Raw genomic sequence first — 15,476 nt, 5'->3', positions numbered from 1 at the left:
CTGCTTTGTAATTAACTCCCCTTTGGTGCAGTGACTTGAGCGCCTGCAACTTTTCAACTTAGGCAATTAGTTCAGCACCAGTGCTCAACAGGTTGCAGGGCTTGAGGCACGCTGATCAAGAAATGTGAAATTTATTTCATAAATTTTCAATGAAATGCAGGAAAAGTTGAGCTATGAAAAAGACATTATCATAAGATGAAAAGAAACATAAAATTTATATTAAAATAATTGTAATGTAAGATTTTAGTTGTTTAACTCTGCTGTGCCTGATTTTAACTGTGCACGGAAATGCTACTCATGTTGAGTCATAAAGGCAGAAAACAGCTATTCTTACCTTCCATGCAACTCTTAACTCTTCATCTGTTGTCAATAATGGCCCTCAATTTTATTTTCAAATGCGTTTTTTCCCCAAACATGCCTCTGATTTTTAGCGCTCATGAATCCTCTTCATAAAGAAGGGGCCTAGAGGGCAGATTCTAAATTCTGTTAATAATTTACCAACGAAAGATTAAATCAAATCAATGGTTCTTGACAATCCAATAGATGGAAGGTTAAAATATTTTCTTAATCTAGGATAACATTGCTTTTGTTTTTAATGTCACTCAAAATCAGAGTGAAAAAGAAGGTTAGATCGTTTGTAGCAATCAAACTTTTGATCTTACAATTAATGAGGCACAAGTACCATATACGAATGAGAGTACAGCCATTCCCAGCAGGCGGAGATTGTAATTAATAGTTAGTGTAGGCGCAGACCAAGTTCTTAGTTCTGGCAAATAATTCAGGTGGTACAGATGCTGTTCTTTATTTTTAGTGACAAAAGGAACTGCTGGCTCCGCACGTACTTTGAGCAAGGTATTCTGAACTTCCTTAGTAACAAGGTGTAGAAAGAAACTATTGTTTTCCTAGTTGGGCAAATCATTATCTTCAATACAAAAAAATTTAATTAAAAAATAATTGCCTACGCAATCACAACTTGATCAACGCGCGCTGTTACATAATTTGGTGCGGCCGTGCGCCGAAAGCTTATATTAAAGTTTGTCAGCGTTTAAAATTCCTCTACAAACTTCGAAAAAGGCGTGTGTGTGTGTGTGTGTGTGCTTTCCGCAAGATGCTTGATGTGATTTTTAGATAATATTCAAATAAAAATTAAAAAATATTTATATTGAGAATACATTTTTGCTCGAGGTTTGCTGCATATAGTAGCACTTGAATAGCAAGACTTTTGTCCTCGTTGAATTCAGAGTTATTTGATTTAATCAACACCGCAGTTTCGGCGAATCGAGACGTCTTGTGGAGCTGGCTGCGGCAAAATATATAAGCTTATGAAATAGGGTGGACTGGATTCGCCGAAACTGGTTGAGTTTAATTCAATATAACTCTGAATTCAACGAGGATGAAGTTCTGTTATTCAGTTTCCAGAGTTTCCACTAAAAAAAATGTTTGTGATGAAGCAATAGCAATAATTATTATGAAACACAATTAAGTGCAATATTTTGTGTTGAAAAATCTATTTCATATTTTAAGTTAAATGAGACTTATTGTGATGTATTTTATGCTCTTTGGCTTTTTGTTTCATATTCTGCTCAAATGTTTTATATAATTATTTTGGATATTTCAGTATGTAATAGTATTTTTTTAAATATTGTTCTGGAGTTATAGGTACTAAAGAATCAAGTGGCTCTTAGAAAGACCTAATATAGAAACTGTGTGGTCACCTTTAACACATACTATATTATTATAACACCTATAACGCAACCTCATGACACTGTACAAATGTCATGCACCGTGCTATAAAACACACATAAATAATGTCCAACACAGTTGTCACAGTAGTTACTGATTACTGATGGACTAACAATAATAAGAAGATCACTGACACTCTGGCCAGCACAGTTAACAGAAGTTGAGAAAGTTAGTTTTAAATTGAAACCGCGAGTTTAGGGCAGCTTGTAAGAAAACCGTACACGATTGACCTCTAGCGTCAGGACGCGAGATGCGAGATTCAATGGGAAAACTAACGGTGTAACTTGCTGCCACCTTTCGGGTTGAGAGAGATGTTGATAATAACGATTAAACAACTCTTTGTTTAGGCTGGCTGGGACCAAACCGGTTTCTAATAAAATGAAAACCGGTTATGCATTCAAAATTTTTAAGCTTTCAAAGCAGTTAGCTTTTGTAAAGCTTGTCACATCCCAGAATTAATCGGTTGTAACCGGTAATTTTGCTGTAGCGACTGCGCAGCGGTACCGCCCTCTCGTCGGCTGGCTGCTGGCTGCCGTCGTTTCCCACCAATTGACAGTTGCGAAAAGTGACAGTGCAGTCGTCTCACAGTAAAATTGTGCGTGTTTACATCGCGCGTTTCGACGAGTTTGGTGGACGACGCAGCAGCCCGGGTGTCGCGGCGCCGTGACATGTGGAGGAAGACCTAATCAGTGGACAGCTCGCTTCCTCGGCCGCCAAAATGCCCGCGCTGATCGACATCAACGAGTTCGTCGACGAAACGCGCGACGACTACAACTCGCCGACGACGTCGACGTTCGTCTCGCGGATGCCGCAGTGTCGGCAGACGATTAATGCGTTGGAGGAGGTGAGAAAAACTGCGTGAAAAGCCTTGAGCTTAAATTATTCCAGCCTACTGGGTCAGGCAACCCCGTGTCGACACAAAAGGGGGTCGCCCTCTCGAAGCCGAGAAAATCCAATGCACTCGGAACGTGTGCTATCGGTGCGAGTCCTGCGGAGCGGAGAAGCGATTAGTCAGCTCGCCACGAGAGCAGCGGCGACGAGCGCTTTGTTCGGAGAGAGCTAGCTGCTCCTTGACCTCAGCTCCCGAGGAAGAAGAAGAGACTTGCTTCTTCTTTTCTTTGTAGGCCGACGCACCAAACATGCTCAGCGGATCGAATTCGAAAAACCCAGCTTCCGCTGGCAGCAGATAGTATTTCACACTTCACACCGGATATTAGGACATGCAGATACAATATTATGCATTTCTGAGCTCGCTCTATTCCGGTCTCCTGAGAATTGTTTATTTTGGAGAGTGAAAAGTCTGATTTTTTTCTGTTTCTCACGAATTTCAATATTTAGCTGCGTTTTTAACAAAGTGAGATGTAAGAGCATGAAGTAGTAGTGCAATTTAGCCTTAATTTCACATATCAGAGGATAAGCAAGTTTCTTCCAAACTTATTTTCTTTTTGAAAATGTTTATTCCCGTGTATAATTTGATCCTGATTAAAATTAACAAAATTATATTCCTTCTCGATAAAACCCCTCAATTACGGAGCAACAAGTGGAGCCGTGTCCAAATTTTTGTGGTTCATCTCGAGAGTGCATTCTTGAAACGAGCGAGAGAGCTTCCTCTATTTCGGCCTTGACGCGGAAACCTCAGTGCACTATCGATTCTTCGTGTCCGCGGTTGACGTTCGCAGGTCTTCACCTCTAATATCTGAACTTTGCAAAGGTCGCTCGGCATTAATGCCTCTGCGCACTGACCTCATCCGATTTTGCGACAAAAGGGGTGCAAGTGGGATGCAAATATTAAATTCTGCGCCACTACGTATTGAGGGCACAGACCGCGAATACTCTGATTTGACCTAAGACCGTGACCCATTTTTCTCATTTGAAGTAGATTAAACCAACACACTTAACAAATACTTTGTGAATTACTAATTTAATTAAAATATTTGAACCTGTCAAGGCTAGCGCGTCTCGTGTTGGTGTTTTCTTAAAATATTTTAATGCATTTATTCCAGTTTCCATTTTTGATGCAAATTTGGTTTTACTTGTCCTGTTCAATTTCTGCTTCGAAAATCAATATATTTAATGTCTTCATAATGTAGGAAATTTGCGTAAAACAGGTAAAGTAGAACGTTATCAGAAAAAATGACCCAGCAGATCGCGTGTGTCTGAGCGAGCGATGCGTTTCTGGTCGCCCATTTTTATGCCGGGATGCTGCGGGAGATGAGTGAATCACGCTCGCTGGCTGGCGGTGCCGTTATTTCTCATTTCGAATCCAAACACTGCTCACTCTTGTCGGCAATTTCGTTGACCACAAAATGCACGCGACTAAGCGCCGCTTTAGATAATGTGATGCTCGCAGCAGTTTTATTTGAAATGAGCACAAAAGCTGTTTTATTCTGTCCCAAGAGACAACAATCATCGAATTATGCTCTAAAGCTTTTCCTCGATTTTATCTTAAAATAAATTACGTCAAGCTATTTTGACTCAAACGTTATCAATCCCTCGGTCTGCCTTTTATCGTTACAAGTTTCATCGAATATCCTTTCTTTCGTTTCCTGATCGAATGTCGTTTTCCTGTGGTTTCAGACTCTGGACTTTGATAGGGATGGGCTGACCAAGACGAAGAAGGCGGTAAAGGCGATCTACAACAGCGGCAATTGTATGTTTTAATTCTCATTCTGACGCCGTGTGAACGAAAGAAAGCTCCTGTGGGAGAATCGGCTCGCGGATATTCGTTTTCTGCGCCAACCGACAACCTTGCTCAATCCACGAATTTCGTAGAAAACGCTGCAACAATGCTAGCTGAGATTCTTTGCAGTAACGGCGAATAGAAAATTGGCTGCGAAATAGATACCAGTCAATGCAAGGCTATCTTATCTTAAGCAAAGTGAAATAATTTTTCCTGAGTAAATCATGTCAGGTGACCTCGTTAAAGAAATAAGCACTTTTTTCATCAATATATCTGCAGATCATAAGAAAGATGGCTCAGGAATTAAAAAAAAATGTTGCACAATCATCAGCTGTTTCTGTTTTAATTCAAGTTTTATTTGAATGTCGTTAGAATTAAATCAAATCCAAATCACATGGCCTTAGGTGAATACAAGGAAAGGCTTTCTCTTTCAATGATAATAATAATTGCCATAATTACGAAAATTTGTTTCAAACACTCAATAGCAGGCGCATTTGTGGTTGAAACCTTTGCCAACAGTACGTCTGCTCGAATTTTTCTCTTTGAACAATGAATTAAGATCACTCAAGCGTGCTCTACTTTTCGGAAGTTCAGGACGCTGGGTGCACTTTGACGGTACAATTTGGAGCAGAGGTTTTGCATGGGGCGCTGGCAACGGCGGTCGTTGGGTCGGCGTCGAGGCGCAGGGATCGATATATGCTGCACAGCCGGCCTCCTTTCCGCCGACTTTGTCTCGCTCAAAACGCTTCCAACAGGTTGCGTTTGTTTCGTCTAATTGGGAAATGCACACACACTCTTTGGGAGAGTTTCCTTTTCTTGGAACAAAAGGCGTGTGGCAATAAAATGCGTAAAAATAATTATTGATAATATCGTCTGGAAGGCACGACATTGATTTCACATTTAGATTACAGGCAATTTTATGTTAATGTTTATTATTTGATTTTACAGGAAGTAATGTAGCTCATTTCAATTATATTTAGAATTGTGAACTTTGTCATTCGATAAAAACAATCAGTTTAATTTCCGGTCAAAATTTCGTTGAAGACTTTTCAATCTTAATTAAAATTGATTAAAATAGAACTGTTACTACGATAAAGGTTTTCGAAGTTGTAAATCACTTCAGATTCAGAAATTAAAAGCTGTGAACTAATATTTTTAGGGTCAGATCCATGCTTTGGATTTTGTTTTTGAGTATTGAGTGATCAATTGCTGTCGTGATAAACACAGAAACTTCACTTATCACTGAGTTAACTGACTTTCATTCATCTTTATCAACTAAGAATGTTTGATTAATTAAACAAAATAAAAAATCCGCTTGTAATGATTGTAAATTTGTGCTTTTCAAGATAACACGTGTTTTTTGGATGCCTGCACGGTCTTCACTTTTCGGCAGCTGAATTACGTCGCAGGCCCTTTGTGCGGAAACCAAGCACATCTGCTCGCGCAACGAAATAGCTCAACGTCTGATTGTGAGGGGAGCTCGGAATTCACTTTGTTTCCTTTCTTTCGTTCACAATGCGTCCCTTTTACAATTTTTTTGCGCTTGCCGAACGGGACAGAATCTTATCACCGTTGGTAATACGATTTCAGCTCACGTGGACAACGAGATGTACCTGTCGAGGGCGCTGGACAAAATGGGCAACACGTCACTGACTGAGCCTGATATAAGCGCCGCATTTATAAAATTCTCAGTTGTTACCAAGGAGTTGTCTATTCTAATGAAAACGCTGGTAAGAAAAAAAGACAAAAATTACTCTTTGTATTAATATACGTTGAGGAAAAGTGTCTGTTTAGCGCTTTCACACCACGTCATTTCCCTCTAAATTATTAAATAATAATTAATTAAATTATTAAATAATAATTTAGTAAATTATTAAATAATAATAAATTATTAAATAATAATTTAGTACTGTTATTCTTTTGAACTTATTTCCAAATTGCAGTTAACTTGAGAAATGTTAAATTTTGAAATTAAAGCGGAAATTGCGCAGGATCTAAAATCTTATTTTTTAAATAGTATTTTTTCACGCACGAACATGTTTTTTATATAAAAAAAATGTTCAAATTTAGTGAATGAAAATCAGTTGGGTTATTTTTGCAGATGAAAAATCTGAACAACATTGTGATGTTCCCACTGGATACGGTGCTGAAGGGCGAGCTGAAAGGCGTCAAAGGCGACTTGAAGCGGCCCTTTGATAGAGCTTGCAAGGATTACGAGACCAAGTACAACAAAATCGAGAAGGAAAAGAAGCAGCAGGCCAAGGAGGCCGGACTCTTCCGTACGGAGGTCACACCAGCTGAAGTGGCGGAGGAGCTGGAAAAGGAGCGCAAACTCTTTCAACTACAGATGTGTGAAGTGAGAAAGAAGATTAGCGTGCTAATTGACGTTTTGCTCACTTGTGTTTGCTTGCAGTACTTAATCAAAGTGAACGAAATCAAAACCAAGAAGGGAATCGAGCTTCTTCAGCACCTAGTTGAATATTACCACGCACAAACTAAGTATGAACTTTCATTTTAACATTAAAGTCACTTAAAAGAAATGAAAACTTAAAAAAATCATTATAAACATTATGTTTCTTAATTCTATTTTAAAATATATGACATATTTCCTTGGGTTTGATTTAAATTATCTCCTCCTTTAAAGATACTTCCAAGATGGCTTGGAAACCCTGCAACACTTTGGCGGCTACATTCAGGTTCTGTCAGTGGAGCTGCAAAAGATCCGGCAAAAACAGGACGAAGAGCGGCGCAGACTGATTGAACTGAGGAATCTGCTGAGGAGCGCGCCTGGCATAGAAAAAGACGTAAAGCCATAAACGACATAGTTTGATCATAAATGCTCATGATTTAGCGTTTTATTTTTAAGTATTTGTCAACAACGGGCGCCTCATGCACTGGATACTCCCTGCACCAGCTGCAGGGCGACAAGCAGCACGGTCTGTCCAGGGTGGGCCACTTGCTGAAGAAGTCCGAGGGCAAGGTGCGTAAGGTGTGGCAGAAGCGGCGCTGCCAAGTACAGGACGGCTTTCTCGACATTTGCCATGGTGATGAGAGCAAAGCGCCCACCAGGATCAACCTGCTTACCTGTCAGATTAAGCTTGTTGCTGAAGACAAACGCTGCTTCGATCTCATATCGTGTAAGAAATAACTTACACCAGCAAAAAATGCACTTGTCATTCAGAAATCATAAATGATGTGATAATTGTTTTTCTTCTCTGTAATATTTTTGTATTCAACATTTCTAGTAGGTTTAAGCAGGGATAAAAGCATGAAATGAGCTATTTTTAATTACTCTTAGAAGTTCATACAAAACTGAAAATGTATGTAATATATCTGTGATTGCAAAAAAAAAAATAGTTTAAAAGATAGATCATCTTAAAGCCTGCAAATTTTAAATTAGCTGTTACTTTTTTATTTTAAACTCTTTCGTATTTATCTTGAAATGACTGATTGGTACTTTTAAATAAGAAGGATGACGTATCCCCAACAGTTTATCTCTGAGCTGTTTCTCACTAAAGATTTTTACTTTCACAGACAATCGAACGTATCACTTTCAAGCTGAGGATGAGGTGGATCAGCGGGCGTGGATGTCTGTGCTAGTGAACAGTAAGGAAGGTGCTCTGATGAAGGCGTTTGATGACAGCGGCCGCTCTGGCAATAAGATCAACCCAAGCTTGCTTGAGCTGCAGCAAGCCATCATCCGCTATGTACAGAGGCTGCCTGGCAACGACAGGTGCTGCGACTGCAACTCGCAAAATGGTTTGTCGCTTAAATAAATTGATGAAATGCAAAGATTTATCCATTAAAATCTACTATTTTCTATATGCATCGGACTTGAAAATCTGAGCAGGATTATTTGTGAAGCAAATATTCATTATTTGCTCTTTTAAAAAGTTAAATTCATTAGTTAAACCAAACATATTATATATCTATTGGGTAAATGTTCAAAGGTCTCCAAGAACATAATATATTATATTTTCTTTTAGATTCTAAATTTCACAAAAAATGTATTAAATTTTATGCGTGTTTATATTTGCTGTTTTTATAATAAATCTCGCTCGTGGCTATCGCTATAAAATAATTTTATACCATTGTCACAGATGCCACTTGGCTGTCAACAAACTTTGGAATCATCATCTGCATCGAGTGCTCAGGCATCCACCGCGACCTAGGCGTGCACATATCGCGAATACAGTCGTTGACCCTGGACAATGTGGGCACGTCGCAGCTGCTGCTGGCAAGGCACATGACCAACGCCGCTTTCAATGACGTTATGGAGGCCACTCTTCGGGGAAGCAAGCCCACGCCCTCTAGTTCCATGTGAGCCACAGTTTAAATCGATTTTATTTCAATAGAATTTGAATTAACATGGCTCAAAATATAGGTGAAAAACTCAAACGGATGAAAAAATCAAAATTATTTTAATAGTTGAATGAATAAAATAAATGTATTTACTTTTTAAATAAATCTTGTATGAATTTCTGCAGGGAGGAACGGAACGAGTTCATCCGCGCAAAGTACGTGGAGCGAAAGTTTGCGCTTCACACTTGCTCAGACGCATCTGAAATCCTTAGCGAGCTGGAAAACGCACTTGATAATAGACAGTTGCACCACTTGCTGCAGGTTTTTGCTGAAGGCGCTGACTTTACTGCCCCTCTGGCCTCGAGCGTGAGTAGATTATTTTGGATTTTTACTTGAAAATATATTCCGCACAATTCATAGATATATACACTTTCTAAATTATCCATCAGATGTTCATTAATTATTATAGTTTCAAAATATTGATGTACCCTATCTCACTTCAATTATTATCAATGTTTTTGATCATGCATTATTTCCTTTTTAATTTAAATGAGTGCAAAGAACTGCAATACAGAGAGTTGCAAACTTTGATATAAAAATCAATTTTTCTTTGGCGCAACCTATATTTATTTTCATTATCAGGAGAGTGGTGAGAGTGCACTGCACTGGGCCGTAGCCAAGGAACTGGGCAACACGCTGCATGTTGTCGACTTTGTGGTGCAAAACTCTGAGTCTCTCAACCGAACCACTTATGAGGGAAACACTGCCCTTCATTATTGCGCCCTCAACGGCCGGCCCGAATGCATGAAGCTGCTGCTGAGGAGCGGTGCAGATCCGCAGCTCCGTAACCAGGAAAATAAAACGCCCCTGGAGATCGCCCACGAACGGGGAAACGCCAGCTGCGAGGAACTGGTACTATCAAAAGCACTGCTTGCCTTGCATTTCCTAACGCTCCAATTAATTTTGATTGCTATGGAAATATAAATACACTTTATTCGTTTACTACATATTGCAATGGCAGGAGAGAGATAAAAAATTATATTTGTCAGACAAAATTTAGTTTTTAATTCAATTCAGTTGATCTACTGCAAAAAACACGTACATTCCTGCTGATCTGAGCGAAATATTACATTAAAATCAATAAATTTTGGCATTATTTTGCCTGAATCATTTTTGCGCACACAAAGAAGATTATTTTTTCATTCATACATCATTCCAGCTAAACCACGCACTGCAGCGACAGAAGGTGTTATTTGACAACGTCAACTTTGACTGGAACCTGCAACATGACGAGGCGTCGACTGACTTCTCCGATGATGAGACTATCATTGAAGACAGGGTGAGTTTGAACTTCAGACACAGCTGGGCCTGTAGTCTAATGTCGAGTGGGTCTGCAGAATGGAGCGATTACTCCAGACAAGAAGAGGTCTCGGCCGCCGAGTTTCGCAGGTGGCGGCAACCCCGACGAGCCCGAGTCCCCCCTGTCAAGCACGCAGTCTCGATCCTCCACCCTGGATAGTTTGCACTCTAGTTGCAGCCCGAGCAATGCCACCTCCACGCTCAGACAAATGCCTCCACCACCTCCTCCCCAAAGTAGAAAGCCCAATCTTAACAGCAGCAAGCTTGAAAGTAAGACACCTTCCTCTCTAAACCCCACTGCACTGCCCATCAACCGCTTTATCCCCTTCAGCTTGGTGCCCTAATCTAAGTGCTTTGAATAAAGGCTCCAAAATCATTGAAAATTTTATTAATTCACTAAACTTGTCTATTTGGTTACTCTAATGTAACCATTATTAAAAAATATATATTTATATAAAGTAATTCGTCCTGGTCGCGGTAAATTTGCGCATCACTCAACAAATACCCAAATTTTCATTGTCGACTGGATTGTTGCCCTTTTCTTGCAACAAAGAAATTCGCGTTTGTTTGTTGAAAGTTGCGCAATTTTTCCGCTACCAGGACGAATTATTCTTCTGTAGGTTTCATTTTATTTATTTTGTTTGGTTGCCATAAATTGACTTTGCTCTCTTTACACTGTTCAAAAAAGTTTTGTTGATTCGTCAAGCTTCCAAAAGATATATTTAAAATGTCTAAACTGCGATCCATAACCCTTGAAGGAAATCCCTATGTTAACCTGGGTTGTACATGGATTAACTTACTGATAGTTAAAATGCATTTTGCAGTATTTTAGTCTCTCACCTACCCTTTTTCTCCAACTTTTTTCTCTTTTGAAGCGACTGATGGAGTTACGTTTGCAGTCTCATCAGTCAACATGCACGGATCTCTGAAGAAGCGGGCGGCGCCAATGCCGCCAGTCGCGCACAATCTCTATGGGACACTGCCGAGCAGCCACAGCCGGACTCCGTCAGACCCTATTATGCCCCTCTCAGCTAGCACTGGCGGCTTCAATCACAAGCGCTCGCCATCAAGCGACTCAGGCACCATTCTCACCAGTCACACCTCCCTCCAGGCCAACAGGGGCTCCATGCCGTCCGGCATCCATCTAGGTCAGCTTAACTTAAATTTTTCTCGTTCCTGACCATGCTGTATTAGAATCGTAAAAATTAATATCGAAGAAAAAATTATGACTTAATAAGCACAAAATAAGCTGTAAAAATTATTTATGTAAGCTCCGGACAGTTTAATTCAGCTTAAAAATTGCAAATAATGTTCATATTCATTCTGCTTCAGATCAGGATTTGATCTAAAGATCCAAATATAACTGACTTTTTCATATAATTTTCATCAATTTGTCTAAAATTGTAATTTAACACTGACGTGTATTAAATTTAATTTTTGTGTTGGTAGTGGGGGCCAAATTAGTGTTACCGATGGGTGAGATGCCTCAGCTAAAGAGCACAGGCGGGGGTAAGGGGGGCGGACTGCAGCGGCCGCAGAACCCGCCCCCGCCAACGCCAACCACGCCGAACCAGAGACTGTCCAACGGCCGCTCGAGCGAGAGCATCGACTCGGATGGGGTCGGCGCCGACCCTGCGGCGCCAAACAACCCGGTGCCGCCGCCGCGAAGGGTAACTGCCATTACTTTGCATTCCTCTTTTCCGCCTCACTTGTAATTCGCTCTCTAACACGCAGGGTGCGCAAATCCGGCCTCTCTCTGGCCAATTTTTTTAGTGCTGTATCACTTCTCGTAGCAAAGTTTTCAAAGATTGCTAGAAGCTGGAATATTTTAATTATTATAGCCGGTTTTTGCACACTGCTAACTCCATTCTGGTTTGTTCCACTTGACTAACAGCAGCGTAAAGATCGGCCGAACCTCGAGGGCCATGCTGGACAGGGTGGACCGTCTTCGGTAACTGTCCCTGTCGTCGTTGCATGCTCTTTCTAAGTCTCCGTTTGCATGCGGCTCTACTGTCCTGTCCCGTCTTTGTCTTATTAGAAGAGCTAAACGGGCTAACTAGGACCAAGCTTTCCCTTGATTTCTTTATTCAGCCTATTGCATTTTATTTTGCGGCCGTGTGTTTAGTTTATCGTTATTTCGTTATAATAAAATTGTTATTTTAGAGGGCATGGATGGTGAATAATGGTTTAAAAATTAAGAGACTAGGTGCATAAATACCGAGAATAGCTGCAGTAATTTTATTTTACCAATAGTTCAGTTGGTCTGCTGTAGAATAAGAACTTTTACTGACAAGCTATTTCACCATTAACGTTCTTGTATGTTGAACCCATTATCATTTTCAAGAATAAATTTGATCCCTTACTAATAATCCAATCCTTGAACATAGCGCATTCGTTGTTAATAGAAACCCACTTTGCAGCTGGTTTGCCTTTTCTTAAGTCTGACGCTTGCGCAATAATCATTTACCAAGCTCAATTGTCTGACGAAAATGTATTCATTCAGACTGAATATCACAATACAAATCCCATCTGGAACCCTCCTAACCCTAGTTAGAATTGAATCTATTCAAAATCAACCACAACTTTAAATTTTGCATGGATAACTTATATATGTCTTCGCTTTTTATATTTCTTTTTAACTTTTGCAATGTTGTTGTTTTTCGTTGTTGTAACAAATTAATGTTGATCGCAAGTCGGTGGTGTCCACAGCCGTATTTCTTCTGCCCGTTACAGCAGCGCGGCGACGGTCCGGGCGTGCGTCGCTGCCGTGCACTCTACAGCTGTGATCAGGACCAGCCGGACGAGCTGTCTTTCGAGGAGGGCGAGGTCATCGTCATCACGAAGGAAGAAACTGAAGAGGAGTCGTGGATGGAGGGCTTCATTGAGGGTGAACCTACGCGCAAGGGCCTCTTCCCTGTCGTCTTTGTCAAGTTCATCGAGTAACCCCAACCCCTGCCGTAACCAACCCTTCCCTCTCCTTTCCTTGTAGGCGTTTAGTGCTTTTTTAACTATAGTTGACACGTTCTCATACTGTAAATTTCCCCTCCAACTCTGCGTTAAGTAGGAAATATTGTTTTTTCCTTACTGTAGAGTCTGCCGAACCTGCGAAGGACTCAACTTGGTTCTCACGCACATATTTATATACAATATATTACCATTTTAATACTCACCTACTGTTAAGGAGCTTCACTGTGATGCTGGTAACCGATATCATTAGGTCGCTGACCCCGCGGCATTCGTGCGCTCTTTTAAAAAGATTTGATGCTTTTAAGATCTTTTCGTTCATTTTTCCTGCGTCTATTCTATATTATGGGTGTCAAAAGATATTTCAATGCTGGTTTTATCGTGAATTTTAGGGTTCCAACTAAGGTGTTTCTTCGTCAGTTTCATTAATTCAAACTTAACTGCCAAGAAGAAACAAAATCACTTATTCTCTTCTTACACCTGGGATTTTTATTTCATTCTTAGATCAGTTGATGTTCTTATACTTTTCGTAAAGGAGACGACTTAAAAATCATGTTTTAACTTTACAATCAATTTGTCCCTGCAGAATTGGGGCTCGCACGAATGTGACGAGGGTAAGTGTCAGTTTGAAAAAGTATTTTGCCGCGGCTCCTGCCTCTCCTCGGGCCCTAGATATAAAACTAGATATAATTATATTACAAATAATTAAAAGCGCGCGCGATTACGATAGTTATTAATAAAACGCGCCGCAAGATGCCAAAACATTAATTGTGCTTACTAGTCTTGCTGTAATCGATGCAAAATATTGATCGATCAACTTGTTGTGAGAGGTGAATGTGTACGCTGTGTTGAGTTCGTCCGAACTCTGAGCTTTTTACCTGTCGTCCTATAATGTATGTTTCCAATTGTTTTTTAACCGGAATGCAACAAGTGGCAAGCAAGAGTGGAACGGATAAATCTAAACAACAAACGCCATTATTTGCTTTGAGGATGTTTCGAGTACAACTCGTAGGATGTAACTTTTTTGTTTCTTTTTGACACCAAAGATTATCATTTATTTGCCACCAATTCCGCAGTTTCGAATCATCATGTATTTACACATACTTCTGATCTAATAATGTACTCATTTGTGCTGTAATAAAATGTAAAGCAATGTAGATTCCTAGAATATGGTGTGTTTCTTTACATGAAATCAAACACAGGCGAGTTTGCAACCTTACAAAATTGATTTTATTATCTTAAAGCATACCGTAAAAGCTCAAAAATTTTTGCGTTCAATAAGAAAATTATCTCATTTGTATTTGAAATTCAGTACAAACAAACAAACGACGGTGTGCTATTATATATTATTACTATCCATTATGATTCTTTTGTGTCTCAAGAGTTTAGTTGTAAAATATTTTGATATAGAAAATTAATCCTAATCTTGTAAAAAAAAGCACAATACAGTCTTCAACAATGTTCAGTAAACGTTGCGAGCGACGCAATCGCAAAAATACAAACAAATTTTAGTTTAGCAGAAAGTCGGCACACATTGAATTTTCGATATACTGATTCAAATAGTCTCTTGGGTCTTAAAGTTACGTTAACTGCAATCGATCGCGGAGGTAAAGGACTAAAAACAGGCTGGCTTTCCATGCATGCATGTACGTACGTGTGTTGCAAGTGAGGACGATATTTCCAACGGTTTATTCCTTAAAACACTTTCAACCAAAATGCTTTTCCCAAATCAAAATATCGGTCTGAAACGCTCTACAAACTTAAAACAGCCTTAATGGTCTGATTAATTCAAAATATTCATGGACTTATCAAGATTGAATAAAATGCAGATATTAATATTCAGCTTAATTTTTGAAAAATGAATGTGAGAATTAAAATTAAAATTAGAAGTGTAGAAACCGTAATAATTTTTTGGAAATACGACCCAGGGTTGAAGGCAAAAGAACGAACCGGGAAAAGAAGCCTCACGAATTGGTTTGTGTACTTGTGGACAAGTTAAAGTTAAATCTAAGCGCGAGAGGTACGACGGACGACACCTACCTACGGACTACACGAACAGCGTGTGTTTGTTTGCTCTCCAATTGCGAGAAAAGACAGAGATAGAGCGAAAAGGAGTCTATAACTAGATGGTACCTTATTACACTCACTTAACTAATCGATTGGTATATAGGAAAATCAACAAATGGCAACGGATAACTTGGCACCCAAAGACTCGTTTGCGGGATCACAAGATGCGCGGCGCGGGGAGAGAGAGAGATGAATCAATCGACACACCCAGGGCTAAATTGCACTTATCTACTATGATTAATCGAATTTACAAGCAAAAAATGCAGACGCCAATATCTTCTACTGTTTGAGTTTGTGATTTTGCTCCTCGGAAGAGCCAGAATTGGTTTTAAAGTCGGCAACTAGTTTTTGAGCCGTTTTG

At 39.8% G+C, this 15,476-nt stretch overlaps 1 protein-coding gene across 8 annotated transcripts; it reads left to right on the top strand.

The window, feature by feature from the left end:
- The first annotated feature begins 2,260 nt into the window (after nucleotides 1-2,260).
- On the top strand, nucleotides 2,261-14,216 carry Asap (ArfGAP domain of ASAP). 8 transcript variants are annotated; one of them, XM_065481208.1, is made up of 17 exons: nucleotides 2,261-2,587; nucleotides 4,321-4,393; nucleotides 6,014-6,153; nucleotides 6,525-6,779; nucleotides 6,837-6,922; nucleotides 7,068-7,227; nucleotides 7,290-7,560; nucleotides 7,958-8,182; nucleotides 8,524-8,743; nucleotides 8,911-9,091; nucleotides 9,368-9,637; nucleotides 9,945-10,064; nucleotides 10,123-10,174; nucleotides 10,984-11,232; nucleotides 11,534-11,754; nucleotides 11,979-12,035; nucleotides 12,794-14,216. In XM_065481208.1, exons 1-17 carry the CDS (start codon nucleotides 2,462-2,464, stop codon nucleotides 13,025-13,027), a joined length of 2,940 nt encoding a protein of 979 aa, XP_065337280.1. In that variant the 5' UTR covers nucleotides 2,261-2,461; the 3' UTR covers nucleotides 13,028-14,216. The 8 variants fall into 8 exon arrangements, with proteins under 8 accessions (XP_065337280.1, XP_065337275.1, XP_065337277.1 ...); XM_065481203.1 differs by having other exon boundaries at nucleotides 10,123-10,354; XM_065481205.1 differs by having other exon boundaries at nucleotides 10,123-10,354; nucleotides 10,960-11,232; nucleotides 11,982-12,035; nucleotides 12,818-14,216.
- The last annotated feature ends 1,260 nt before the right edge of the window (nucleotides 14,217-15,476 follow it).

Source organism: Cloeon dipterum, chromosome 2, assembly GCF_949628265.1.
Source record: "Cloeon dipterum chromosome 2, ieCloDipt1.1, whole genome shotgun sequence".
NCBI lineage: Eukaryota > Metazoa > Arthropoda > Insecta > Ephemeroptera > Baetidae > Cloeon > Cloeon dipterum.
Note: the sequence above shows the minus strand (reverse complement) of the source record. Positions and strands in the feature narration are given on the sequence as shown.

Coding starts and splice junctions, on each gene's coding strand:
- Asap (XM_065481200.1), top strand. CDS start 2,462: ATGCCCGCGCTGATCGACATCAACGAGTTCGTCGACGAAACGCGCGAC. Junction 6,780..6,836: donor TTCAACTACAGATGTGTGAA/GTGAGAAAGAAG, acceptor GTTTGCTTGCAG/TACTTAATCAAAGTGAACGA. Junction 8,183..8,523: donor CGACTGCAACTCGCAAAATG/GTTTGTCGCTTA, acceptor CCATTGTCACAG/ATGCCACTTGGCTGTCAACA.